This window comes from Onychostoma macrolepis, chromosome 08 (genome assembly GCF_012432095.1).
Source record: "Onychostoma macrolepis isolate SWU-2019 chromosome 08, ASM1243209v1, whole genome shotgun sequence".
In the NCBI taxonomy this organism is placed as follows: domain Eukaryota; kingdom Metazoa; phylum Chordata; class Actinopteri; order Cypriniformes; family Cyprinidae; genus Onychostoma; species Onychostoma macrolepis.
Window position 1 is genome coordinate 27,188,499 of NC_081162.1, and position 14,468 is coordinate 27,202,966.

Consider the following 14,468-nt stretch of genomic DNA (forward strand, 5'->3'; position numbering starts at 1 on the left):
ATCCTTGTTAGAAAGAAAACACTGTTCATGTATTAAAAAATTTAATGTTTAAAATAAAATGAAATTACACTAGAAAACAAAAACAAACAAAATACTTGTATACAACTTTTTTTTTTTTTATGTATAAAAAAAACATGTACACCAGTGCTATTATAGTCAAATAAAACCATAGGAAAAACATGAAATAAAGTAGTAAAATAACTAAAACTGAAAAAAAAAAGAATAAAAAATATACATATTAAAAAAATGACAAAACATTACTAAAACTGCAACTACAATTAACATGAAAACAAAAAAAAGTAATTCAAAATATTAATAAAAACTATATCGCCGATACGCTACTGTATGTCAAAAAAAGTTATATTTTTTCTCAGCATATAAAAATAATTTTCATAACTTTAAATTTATTTCAGAAGTTTAAGTACTAAAAATGTTTTCATTTAATGAAATTGCACCAGGAAACATGAACACACAAAATACTTGGATACAACATTTTATTAATTTTATTACATTTTTTTTTGTGTGCATAAAAAAACCTTTCTATGTACCAAAGATGCTATTTTTTCTCAGCAAATAAAAATAATTTCCATAACTGAAACTGTACTGTAACTGTACATATTTCATGAGTTCACATACTCGTGTGTATGATCTAGAAAGGTTTACGTTTTGAAATCTTCATAGCATCATAAATGATGAAAACAATAACAAATGTCCACATTTATACATTGACACCTACTGGATGATCAGACACTTGGTCTGTCTAGTCACAGTGAGGTAATAAACTAGGATGGATTTATATTGTCATTCATTCAATAAGCAGATGTTTTATCCAAAGCGACTTACAAATGTGGTACAGCACAAGCTATTGGTCATGGAGCCAACGACATTTACACTACACAGTAACACGTGCACAAAATGTGAAGAAGCGTTTGCATAGAGAGCATCAGAAAGGCTGAAATTTTCAAGTATTCTGATGCAAGAATCCTCGATTAACATAAATGATGTTTTTAAAACTATATTTAAGGGTTTATTACCACTTAAAAGTAAGAAATGCATTGAGAAAATGACTCAAGTGTGATTTCACAGGAATGAATTGTCAGCACACACTGCCTGCAGTATCGCGTTTCCTCCAGTTGGTGGCAGTATAGCATTATGTTTGTTCGCTTTTGCGGTAACAGTCTGATTCTCTGACAAATGCTCACTGGTAACCTGTGGATCCTCAGGATCAAGCCAAATCCTGCCCTCCGTTCAACCACTTCCACTCTCTCAGTATCTGAAAGAGAAAGAGATAAATGTCAGTGATGTCAGTGTGTTTTATGGATAGGTTTCCTGTGGCTGGATTTAGGAAACATTCTTAAAGCAATAGTTCACTTAAAAATTAATATTTGCTCAGTGTGCTCACCCTCAGGCCATCCAAGACGTAGATGAATTTGTTTCTTCATCAGAACAAATTTTAAGAAATGTAGCACTGCATCAGTGTCTCAGTAATGGATGCTCTGCAGTGAATGGGTGCCGTCAGAATGAGAGTCCAAACAGCTGATAAAAACATCACAATAATCCACACCACTCCAGTCCATCAGTTAACATCTGGAGAAGTTAAAAGCTGTGTTTTTCTAAGAAACATATCCATCATTAAGGCGTTTTTAATTTCAAACCGTGCAGATTTCTCTACTGACCAGACGACTTTTTCACTGAAGGAAGCGTTATTATGGATTATGGACTCATGTTTTAATGGTTTAAAGTTAAAAACGTCTTAAGGATGGATTTGTTTCTGACAAACGTGCAGCTTTTGGCTTCATAAGATGTTAACTGATGGACTGGAGTGGTTGTGGATTACTTGTGGATGTTTTTATCAGCTGTTTGGACTCTCGTTCTGACGGCACCCATTCACTGCAGAGCATGAGACAGTGACGCAATGCTACATTTCTCCAAATCTGATGAAGAAACAAACTCATCCTAATCTTGGATGGTTTGAGTGTGAGCACATTTTTTAGAAAATGTGAAATTCAGTAACAACTCTACAAATATGAGTCAAATAGTTACCTGCATGCTGGTCTCTGTTTCCTGAATGGTGTCTTGCACTAAACTCTGCAGGCGGCCCTCAAACATCTTGCTCTCCTCAATCACAAGCTGAGACTCGTCTCTGAACACACACGAGAGAGAGACACTCATGATATAAACATGCAAATGAATGCAAAGTGTGTCATGCACTGAAGCTGGACTCACGTGTGCGGTACGTCAGACGGTCTGTGGGACATCAGCGGGTGTGCAGGGGCCGGTGGAGTTCGTCCTCCATCTGGACTGCCGCTCACTGGACTACGAACCTTACTCTAAAACACACACATGATCAAGTCAAGCACACGGCATTGTGCATGTGCACACATGCATACTGTAGAAGGAATATGAATAGCATACACAGGCTACTTTGAGCAGGTTCCACAGCTCCTTCTGTCTCTTCTCCTGCAGGTGCAGCAGTTGTTTCTCGCTGCGGGCCATCGCACTCACCATCCCCTCCACACGCGGCAGCAGCTCCAGAACTCTCTGACGGCACACCATCGTCTTACTGCACACACAAACACATGCACATTAGAATTTAACTTCATTTTAGACATTTAAAATAATTATTATGATCACTGAACTGGTCATTCTTTGACAGTATGCAGGATAGAGCAAAGGAAATACAAAGAAAACACAAAAACATGTTGAAATTATCAAGTTAAAAGTACAAATTCCATACTAATTAGTTTATTTTCAATGCAAAATGAATACAGTGCAATTGTATAATTCAGTGCAAATTTCAATACAAAATGAATAGTTATGAAAAGAAAAAAAACCCTGATCTGTTTCAAACCTCAGCTGCCTACTTATTAGTGTTGTCACGATATACCAGTAACATTTCACAGTTCTCAGTACCTTATTAAAAACTTTAGGAACTATTTTATTTGGGCGGGGGTAAGTTAAGGCAAGTCATATTTATATCTTAACACCTTACACAAGAGTGTTAATGTTGCAAAATTAATCAATTTCATCTGTAAAGCAGCTCTACGTAAGACAACAGTGTCATTATTCAGCTCAATTTGAATGAAACAGAATAAGCTAATTGTACAAACGTTAGTATGCATCCTTTAAATATTCTCAATATCACGTAAAAGTTGTTTTAAAAAGGTCTAGTGAAAAGCTATTCATAAAATGAAGAATAAAGAAACATTACTCTTAAACAGAGGTGTCAAGTGTACTTGAGGTGTACTTAAGTAGAAATTTTGGGTATCTATACTTTACTGGACATACAGGATTGAGTCCAAAGTGTTTGTTACATCTAGTTAAATGTGACATTGTTGCCATTAGCTACAGAATTGAGCATAGTACAAACCAGGAAGGTATCAGGATTGAGTTATTTTTTTTATTTTTATTAATCACTTGGATTAATCATTAATTTTGACAGCACTAATGTTTATTGTATATAGATAACCATACAAGGGTAATTGTTACTAAGCTACACAGCATGTTCTTGTCCGTTGCCCTCACAGATTCCTGCAGCTAAGCTTGGGTGTACATTTACATTCCAATAAAGGTTAATGATGACATGCCTCTGAAGTTTGACTTTTTGCACCATTACAATACTTATAGGCAACTAATCATCATATCTTCCGCTCCATGAAACACGTTAATGCTCAGTAGTACACATATATGGTTCTTTAATGTATTTGCATTGTACTAAAATGCGTTCATTTTTAATGGGCATATGCGGCTGAAACAGCTAGCCTAGTGCATCCCAAATTTTTCAACATTAACATATAACATTATAGTCATGGCCTTTAGAAAAATGTTTTTTTGAGGAGGTGGGGTGGTGCACAATAGGCCCCTGTGGCACGGCCTAAGCTTCTGTCCTTAATGGCATTTTTTTCCTTACATTACTTTTACTTTTATACTTTAAGTAGTTTTGAAACCAGTACTTTTAAACTTTTACTTGAGTAAAAAGCTTGAGTTGATACTTCAACTTCTACAGAAGTCTTTTTAAACCCTAGTATCTATACTTCTACCTGAGTAATGAATGTGAATACTTTTGATACCAGTGCTCTTAAAGGGGTCATCGGACAAGCTGATATGATTCTTTAGGGTCTTAATGAAAAGTCTGTAACATACTTTGGTTAAGATTTCTCAATGGTAGTGTAAAAAACACCCTTTTTACCCTGTCAAAATCAGCTCTGCAGATATCAACCCGTTTTGTTGCATGTTGCTTTAAATGCAAATTAGCTCTGCTGACTCCGCCCCTCTCTTCTGTGGGGTGACGAGCTGTGACAAAGTCCTTTCAAGGAAAGTCTGATAATCTTAGAGAATAGAGATTATCTTTATTTCTATCCCATTTTTGTATTTATTTTATAATGTATTATTATTTTAAATGTTATTTTCTTTTTGATAAATGTAGGGGTGGGAACGTTATATAATTTGATATTCTGTAGTGTTCATGGGGGTTTTGTAAGAAAATTAATAAAAAACAAAGATGAAAAAAAAAAAGAAGGAAGCTTCCTATGTAGACAGCAAGGTTTGAAACAGAGCTTATTTATCATATGACACCCGGATGTTGTGTCTGCAGAGAAGTTTGTAATGAAATCTGATGAAAAAATCACACATAAGCCAACCTCAGGTGTGTGTAAAAGTCCCGTAACTTCCTCTCGTAGAACTGCACGGCTTGAACCACCAGTTTGATCACTTCTTGACAGTCGCCCATACTGCGCTGCTCTGGAGACACAAGGAGACTTTCAGATCACGTGACGGATCGGCTCGTCCCGAGGATGATGAGAACGTGTGTCTTACCTCTGGATTTCTCTCTCAGTTTACGGAAAAGCTCCATGGCCTTCACCTCGCTGCAAAACACAACACAACACAACACAGGTGAGTGAGAGCGCATGCAGGTAATTCAGTCAAAGACAGATACGGTGACACTTTGTTTGTGAGGTCCATGACACTGAATCTTTTACAGATATTCAGGAGATAAAATCAATCCTACTGTATCATATGTGACCCTGCACCACAAAACCAGACATAAGGGTCAATTTTTTTAAATCTGAAAGCTGAATAAATAAGCTTTCCATTGATGTATGGTTTGTTGGACAATATTTGGCTGAGATACAACTATTTGAAAATCTGGAATCTGAGGGTGCAAAAAATCTAAATATTGAGGAAAAACACCTTTAAAAGTTGTTCAAATGAATTCTTAGCAATGCATATTACTAATCAAAAATTAACTTTTGATATATTTATGGTAGGAAATTTACTAAATATCTTCATGGAACATGATCTTTACTTAATATCCTAATGATTTTTGGCATTAAAGAAAAATTGATAATTTTGACCCGTTCAATGTATTGTTGGTTATTGCTACAAATATAGCTGTGCTGCTTATGACTGCTTTTGTGCTGCAGGGTCACATATTAGATAGGCCTCTAAATGATCAATATGTTCAAAAATTTGTTGACAAACCTGTCACACACAGTCTACTCCATGCTTTCTGTCATTGATTGATATAGTTTAGACTTTTTTTTTATCACGTTAAAGATATTTTAGTATAACGGTCCAAACGTCCATCTTCAGCTCATGCTTCATGTGTCTTTTTGCTGTGAAATATTTACTGATTATTATAAAGTAAACATAAGAATAACTTTGATATTGTTAGTAATATTTTAAGATGAACACCTAGTGGACTGAAGCAACTGAAGGTTCACTTTATTATTCATGAATAATTTTTTAGAAAAATCATATTGAATGACTGATAATTATATCATTTTATGTCAGTATCCGCTGTACTGTTATAAAGATCTCACTGATTTACATTACGATCAGAATTTCATTTTACTTTTTTTTTTTTAAATATCAGCATTTGCACCAAATTTTGGGTCTCTGAATAAAACTTGAGTTGTTTTTTTCCTTCCATATTCTCACTATATCACATTATATGAGCCATAAAAGCATGATCTGTAAAATATGATACAAAACTATATTACTGTATCATACTACATGGGCCATAAAAGTCTTGTTCTCAAATATGAATAAGAAATAAATATTGAATTTAATATTTCAGATTTTTATTTTAAACAGTCCTGCAAATGCATGAAATATAAATGATTTAACAAATAATAAACTAATATTATTAATACTTATTATCGTTTATGACTCTATAATATATATTGCCCACCTCACCCCAGTCATCGGTATGACTACATGACACTAGTATGAGTGTGTGTGTGTGTGTGTGTGTGTGCATGTGTGTGTGTGTGTGTGTGTGTGTGTGTGTGTGTGTGTGTTGATTTACAGCGTCTCTAAAGCCTCTCCACTCCTCCACGGCTGTCTCTGCAGGTCCACGATATCAGTCTGAAGGGTCATCATCTCCTCCTCCAGCTTATTCACGTCTTCTGTCTGACACACACACATTACAACACTAAAACACACGCTTACAACAGCACAAACATTAGCTATGATCACTGGCACGGCTGACAATATGAAATCACACACGCGCTCTTCTTACCTGTCCACAGTCCAGGGCGGTTTGCTCCATTTCTCTCCAGACACTCAATAATTTTTCAGAGGCTGGAAAACATGTAAACAGCCACAGCATGAGCAAATCTACACTTAGTGTACACTTGTTCTGAAAGCAATGCTAAACAGAACTGAGCGCTTGTGTTTGGTTATGTGTGGAATTTCACCCCCATCATACTGTTTCTTCAATATGCAGTATGTACACTGCGTATGCAAACTAAGTATGCAGATATTGTTCACATGGAATCTGGAAAAACCAGATGACCTACTGCTGCTATATCCCTCAATGCAATAAATAGGATGTCAAGTGCTTATTTTATTATAATAATAAATGAATTATTTGGAAAGGATATCAAGTGCTTATTTAAAAAAAATACTTATAATAAATAAATAAAATTAATTATTTGGAAAGGCTATCAAGTGCTTATTTAAAATAATAATAATAAATTAATTATTTGGAAAGGATATCAAGTGCTTATTTAAAATAATAAATTAATTATTTGGAAAAGATATCAAGTGCTTATTTTATAATAATAATAATAATAATTATTATTATTATTTGGAAAGAATGTCAAGTGCTTAATTTTTAAATAATATTAATAATAAAAGAAAATATTATTTGGAAAGGATATTAAGTGCTTATTTAAAAATAAATAAATAATTAATAAATCGGAAAGGATATAAAGGGATTTTTAAAACAATAATAAAATAAACAGATATAAATTAATTAATAACTGATAATCAAGCGCTTTTGACTATCTTCCTTGCTAATTATGTGATTAGAAGTTATTTTACGTAAAATTAGATTCAATTACTAAAAACATTATTTTAATTTCTAAGATGATAATTGGACGCCCCTCACTGAATTAAACATGCAACGTCATGAGGTCATGTAAAACTTTTATAATACTCTTTGACATACTATTTTTAACAACGAGCATTTACAGTATACACTGCACAGTATGCACTAGTATTTGATTCTGATGGTGTGTGGTACCGATGCCCGTCGCTCTCTGCTCCTGGTATTTGTCGATGTCGATGTGCAGACTGGTGCTGAAGAACTCCAGCGTGGCTTTTAACCTCTGGTGCATCGACACCATCTCGTTCTTCTGCTTCGACAGCGTGCCGTTGTGTCTGAGGAGACTCATGCTGGAAGAGAGAGACAGAGCGAGTCAGTTACAGCCTGTCACACCAGCGTTAGCTCACACAGAGCGCTTCTCGTCTTACATGGCGACTTTCTGGCCTTGCTGCAGTCTCTGCCAGTCCTCCTTCAGCGCGCGGATGGTGTGCCACGCTTGACCCCACGTGCGTCTCTGAGAGCTGTAGGCCAGCAAGCGCTTGGGCTCGTTCTCTGCATCACAAAAACCAGATCAGTTTAGGTGCCCTTCTTATTTACTGCAGTAATGAACAGTATTGTTATTGCAGGCACTTTAAAATGGCTTGAATGATTTTTGATAATCTATTAGGTGCTGCTCAGATTTTTTAGAATGCTTGTTTTCCACCAATGAGCATGTGCACTGTCATGTAAACAAACTCAGCATGGATGAGTAATGTGGGAACGAGTGTAGGAGACCAGCTGAATGAAAATTAAGGTTCACTCAAACAGCCATTCAGATTTTTGTATTCACTATTATGTTTATGAAACAATGCCAAATAGTTAACTCCTTAATATTAATTCTCAAAAATTTGTGTAGGCATAAATATTTTTACATTTTAATCTGGACTAAAACATGGCAGATAAAATATCTGAAAAAGTTTTGATTCTTTAATATATATTTTTTTATTATTCTGTATTTTTGTATTTTATTATTTCATATTTGTGACACTGGAGCACAAAAGCAGTCTTAAGTCGCTGGGGTATATTAGTAGCAATAGCCAAAAATACATTGTATGGGTCAAAATTATAGATTTTTCTTTTATGCCAAAAATCATTAGGATATTAAGTAAAGATCATGTTCCATGAAGATATTTTGCAAATTTCCTACCATAAATATATCAAAACTTAATTTTTGATTAGTAATATGCATTGCTAAGAACTTCATTTGCACAACTTTAAAGGCAATTTTCTCAACATTTTTATTTTTTTGCACCCTCAGATTCCAGATTTTCAAATAGTTGTATCTCAGCCAAATATTGTCCAACAAACCATACATCAATGGAAAGCTTATTTATTCAGCCTTCGTATGATGTATAAATCTCAATTTCGAAAAATTATGACTGGTTTTGTGGTCCAGGGTCACATTTATATTATTTTATTTTTTATAAAAAAAATTTAATGGAAGCCTGTTTCTGCCACATTATATTATATTATATTATATTTAAATATATAGAGATTGTATATTTTTATTCTGTCATGTTAAATTATATTTATAATTTTAAAATGTACATTTTTCTATTCTGTCAGAAAAACGCTTCCACTAAAAAAATTAAAATAATATGAAATAAAAAACAACAATATACATACATATATATATATTAGAAAGAGTTTATATCTCACAATTCTGACTTTTTTAGAATTGTGAGAAATAAACTTGCAATTCTGAGAAAACAGTTGGAATTGTAAGATATAAACTCTGACTTGAAATTCTGACTTTCTCTCTCTGAATTCTGAGTTCAGACAGTAACTCACGGACGAATCGGATGTTCTCAGGAAGGACACGTGGCGTAAACTGAGGCTCGTAGCTGTAGCAGGAACGGTCAAACAGGAAAACCAGCGGCTCATCTGCCCGCCGAGTGTCCATCATCTAAACAACCCAAAACAATCAGGACGATATCAACACTCTAATAAACTGGGTCAATTAAATCAGCATGAATTTAAGAAAGCTGCTGTTCCACCTAGCGCTGTCAAATAAAAATTAGAATTTCTAATATTTTTTACATTGCATTTGAATTTTAGGTGTGCGTCAGGAAGCCTAATCAGTGGCGTACGAAATGCAATGACGATGTAAGTGTCAAAAGCTTTTTTCCCCCCTTACTTCAAATTATGCCTTTTAAATTCGAATATAATTCGAATATTTAAATGCATTTAGTTTATCAGCCAATTTGACAGCCCTAGTTCCACCAAACGTACGCTGTAATCGATTGCACACTGCATGACGCTGTTGTGCGGCTCGAGCGCAAGCCCCGCCTCCAGCAGCAGCTCCTGATTGGCCGGAGGAATGCGAGCGTCCTGCGCGATTAGCTCCTGCAGGGATGCCACGTTCTCCTGCGGCTGCACCGAATAGGTGAATATTTCAGCAGAGGTCATGTTGAGCACGTGGACCAGCTGAGGAGACAGAGACCATCGCATTAGACATGTTTACACTGTGTGACACTGTGATCGCGACGTCGACTAGAGCTTTGTCTACCTTTAGATTCAGAATGCGGCTTAATTCATCGAAGCAGAAACAGGAAGCTTTCGGAGAGTCTTTGCTTCCCTCTGAACTGCTTTCTTTGCTGTCTTCTTCCGAGTCTTTGACCCCGTCCTGACTTCTTGGCTCTTGGTCTTGGCTCCGCTTTCTTAAATCTTTGCCTCGCTCTTTAGGTGACCACCGCAGCATCATTTGCAGCCAGCTCTCCAGTTCACCAGCTAACAGCCTGAAACACATTTATAGTTAGATTAACAACGTGGGCTGCATTTTTATTATGAAGTCTGCATGAAATAAAATTGAAATAAAGTCGCAGCAACGTCCGGTTCATGCAGACTTCAATATCAGAGTGATTATCATTAACTAAAACTAAAACTATAAAAAGAAAAAAAAATCATTACTTGAAACAAAATAAACATCAACTGAAATTAAATAATAAAATATAAAAAAGTTATAATTATTATAACGAATATATATATATAAATATAAAACCCCAACCTTATTTTATTTCAGCTAATTGCCAAAGCAATATTTCTCATTTTTGTTTTAGTTTAATTTGAAGTTCTAAAATAACTAAAACTAATAAATAAAAATTAATCAACTATATAGACATAAAAAAACTAATAAAATTACAAAAACAAAATCATTAAAGCTCTGACTAAAATTAAAGTATTAAAAATATTAACAAAAACTATAACAGTACATCAATAATACTTAATATTCACTAAAAAGTCACCGAGTAATTTAACTTAACACTAGATTATTTACTGTAAACCTGCTTTATTGTTTAAACTGATGTTGTAATTCTAAAAATGTTAATACTAAAAAATATGAAAATGACTAATTTCTGAAACTGAATAACTTTGCAACATTTTGTTTATTACGATCAGCTGCTTTAACGCAATCTGTATTGTATTAAGTACTGTATAAATAAATGTTTACTTATTAAGACATTCATTTTATGTTGCTGTAACCAAGTGGGAGAGAAAAAAGTCAAATTAACCAATAATATCACAGCCCGCTTTCATGATCCAATCAAATACTGATGGATAAAGTCCCGTTCTACATAATTTTACCATTGTATATTCAGTTTCACATTACAGATTGTCATTTAACAGAATTGAATGTACATTTTTTAAAAATCCAGTAAAAATCTCTGTTACATTTCAAATTGTAATAGCAGATCCACTTGTCCATGTGGCCACGGGACTCACTTGTTGAGGTTGTGAGGGTTCGGGAGGTGTTTGGAGAATCGAACTTCTCCCGTCAGATCCTCATAAACCACAATATCATCTACTTGTTTCTGCAACAGCTTGCTGTGCCTGAGAAAAAAGAGAGTGATAAAAGTTCAAGCGAACCTGGATTTATTTTGTCACACACCCTTTAGCGTTGGCGTCAGTCTTGATTGTTCGACGTTCTCAGAGGTTATGTTTTAAAAACAGTCCATGTGGTGAGAATACTGGAGCGTGGCCAATCACAGTACAGAAATCTCTGGAACAACAAACTGTTGATGCAGAAATATTATCTTTACTCAAACATGAAATATTAGAACAATAGTGTTTCATGGAGGTTTATGAAGGTTTTTTTCTGAACTTTGGCTCAAGCTGTCAGGTCATGACTTATGAAAAGCTGTGCTTTTGTTTCGAGTCTTGCTGGTGGATTCATTTAGATACAGAATTTAACCCATCACACTAAAGCTGATTTACACTGATTTTTCACTGATTTTACACTGGCACTGAAGCAAGCACACACATGCCACCACTGGTACATTAGCACAAAAGAAAGAAAAATAGTTGTACATGTATGTTGTACAGTGAGGAAAATAAGTATTTGAACACCCTGCTATTTTGCAAGTTCTCCCACTTAGAAATCATGGAGGGGTCTGAAATTGTCATCGTAGGTGCATGTCCACTGTGAGAGACATAATCTAAAAAAAAAAATCCAGAAATCACAACGTATGATTTTTTAACTATTTATTTGTATGATACAGCTGCAAATAAGTATTTGAACACCTGAGAAAATCAATGTTAATATTTGGTACAGTAGCCTTTGTTTGCAATTACAGAGGTCAAAGCGTTTCCTGTAGTTTTTCACCAGGTTTGCACACACTGCAGGAGGGATTTTGGCCCACTCCTCCACACAGATCTTCTCTAGATCAGTCAGGTTTCTGGCCTGTCGCTGAGAAACACGGAGTTTGAGCTCCTCCAAAGATTCTCTATTGGGTTTCGGTCTGGAGACTGGCTCGGCCACGCCAGAACCTTGATATGCTTCTTACAGAGCCACTCCTTGGTTATCCTGGCTGTGTGCTTGGTCATTGTCATGTTGGAAGACCCAGCCTCGACCCATCTTCAATGCTCTAACTGAGGGAAGGAGGTTGTTCCCAAAATCTCGCAATACATGGCCCCGGTCATCCTCTCCTTAATACAGTGCAGTCGCCCTGTCCCATGTGCAGAAAAACACCCCAAAGCATGATGCTACCACCCCATGCTTCACAGTAGGGATGGTGTTCTTGGATGGTACTCATCATTCTTCTTCCTCCAAACACGTTTAGTGGAATTATGACCAAAAGTTCTATTTTGGTCTCATCTGACCACATGACTTTCTCCCATGACTCCTCTGGATCATCCAAATGGTCATTGGCAAACTTAAGTCGGGCCTGGACATGTGCTGGTTTAAGCAGGGGAACCTTCCGTGCCATGTATGATTTCAAACCATGACGCCTTAGTGTATTACCAACAGTAACCTTGGAAACGGTGGTCCCAGCTCTTTTCAGGTCATTGACCAGCTCCTCCCGTGTAGTTCTGGGCTGATTTCTCACCTTTCTTAGGATCATTGAGACCCCACGAGGTGAGATCTTGCATGGAGCCCCAGTCCGAGGGAGATTGACAGTCATGTTTAGCTTCTTCCATTTTCTAATGATTGCTCCAACAGTGGACCTTTTTTCACCAAGCTGCTTGGCAATTTCCCGTAGCCCTTTCCAGCCTTGTGGAGGTGTACAATTTTGTCTCTAGTGTCTTTGGACAGCTCTTTGGTCTTGGCCATGTTAGTAGTTGGATTCTTACTGATTGTATGGGGTGGACAGGTGTCTTTATGCAGCTAACGACCTCAAACAGGTGCATCTAATTTAGGATAATAAATGGAGTGGAGGTGGACATTTTAAAGGCAGACTAACAGGTCTTTGCGGGTCAGAATTCTAGCTGATAGACAGGTGTTCAAATACTTATTTGCAGCTGTATCATACAAATAAATAGTTAAAAATCATACATTGTGATTTCTGGATTTTTTTTAGATTATGTCTCTCACAGTGGACATGCACCTACGATGACAATTTCAGACCCTCCATGATTTCTAAGTGGGAGAACTTGCAAAATAGCAGGGTGTTCAAATACTTATTTTCCTCACTGTATATATATATGATTATAATAAATATAATAAATGAATAAATAAGCTTTCCATTGATGTATGGTTTGTTAGGATCGGACAATATTTGGCTGAGATACAACTATTTGAAAATCTGGAATCTGAGGGTGCAAAAAAAATCGCCTATATTGAGAAAATCACCTTTAAAGTTGTTCAAATGAAGTTCTTAGCAATGCATATTACTAATCAAAAATTAAGTTTTGATATGTTTACGGTAGGAAATTTACAAAATATCTTCATGGAACATGATCTTTACTTAATATCCTAATGATTTTTGGCATAAACGAAAAATGTATTATTTTGACCCATACAATGTATTGTTGGCTATTGCTACAAATATACCTGTGCTGCTTATGACTGCTTTTGTGCTCCAGGGTCACATATATTTAATAAAATTATTATTAATTACTTTAGAAATAGTGTAATTTCCACATATCTGCATGTCAGACTGGCTCAATTACAGTTAGAGCATGATAGCATTAAGCCTCAGTAAATTTCCAAGGCAATTTTTAAAAATAAAGATATTTCTCCTAATTAATCCCCTCAACAGGTATTTTCTTTTCTTTGAAGAACCAGCATTCCCACAGTCTTGGAAAACCGGGATATATGAGGAAGCCTCATTTTAAACGTGTGATATTTAGACTTGGAAAAGTCATGGAAATTATAAAATGGGAATATTTCATATCCTTGGTTTAAAAGAGTGGGAACCATGAAGAACATTCAGCTTATTAAACTTTTGGAAAACTGAAATTTAATGCATAGAAACTTTCCGAAGATTAAAAAAAATAGTAATAATAATAAAAAATAAAAATATAAATTAAATAAAATATTAATTACAGCAGATACATAAATGAAAACTATTATTAGCCTACTACATGGTGCAAATTTAGTGGACAATGGGGAGCCTTGGAGTCCAAAAAGGTTGAGAGCCACCGATCTAATAGAGAAACATCAAATCAGCGTATCAGGCCTCGCAGTGTAAAATTCAGCCACAGACAGCTGAGGACATAAATACCATTGCACGGGTTGCCAGGTTGGTAGAAAAGGCCTGAATCCCGTGATGCACTCAAACACCAGCGTCCCAAAACTCCAGTAATCCACCGCCACCGTGTACTTCTGCTGTTCTAACAGCTCAGGGGCCTGAGAGAGACACAAACACAGCAGGAG

General features: G+C 35.6%; 1 protein-coding gene across 1 annotated transcript in view; it reads right to left on the bottom strand.

The window, feature by feature from the left end:
* Positions 1-485: 485 nt before the first annotated feature.
* The window catches only part of ikbkb (inhibitor of nuclear factor kappa B kinase subunit beta), a 37,587-nt gene continuing 23,604 nt past the window's right edge, over positions 486-14,468 (bottom strand). The window contains exons 8-22 of the mRNA XM_058783973.1: positions 14,317-14,441; positions 11,096-11,203; positions 9,882-10,110; positions 9,605-9,799; positions 9,164-9,278; positions 7,762-7,885; positions 7,532-7,683; positions 6,524-6,585; positions 6,311-6,414; positions 4,816-4,865; positions 4,641-4,740; positions 2,416-2,563; positions 2,227-2,330; positions 2,044-2,143; positions 486-1,273 (exon numbers count right to left, since the gene is read on the bottom strand). Of these exons, the coding sequence (XP_058639956.1) occupies positions 1,226-1,273; positions 2,044-2,143; positions 2,227-2,330; positions 2,416-2,563; positions 4,641-4,740; positions 4,816-4,865; positions 6,311-6,414; positions 6,524-6,585; positions 7,532-7,683; positions 7,762-7,885; positions 9,164-9,278; positions 9,605-9,799; positions 9,882-10,110; positions 11,096-11,203; positions 14,317-14,441 (1,764 nt within the window). The 3' untranslated portion in view covers positions 486-1,225. The remainder of the gene's footprint in view (positions 1,274-2,043; positions 2,144-2,226; positions 2,331-2,415; positions 2,564-4,640; positions 4,741-4,815; positions 4,866-6,310; positions 6,415-6,523; positions 6,586-7,531; positions 7,684-7,761; positions 7,886-9,163; positions 9,279-9,604; positions 9,800-9,881; positions 10,111-11,095; positions 11,204-14,316; positions 14,442-14,468) is intronic.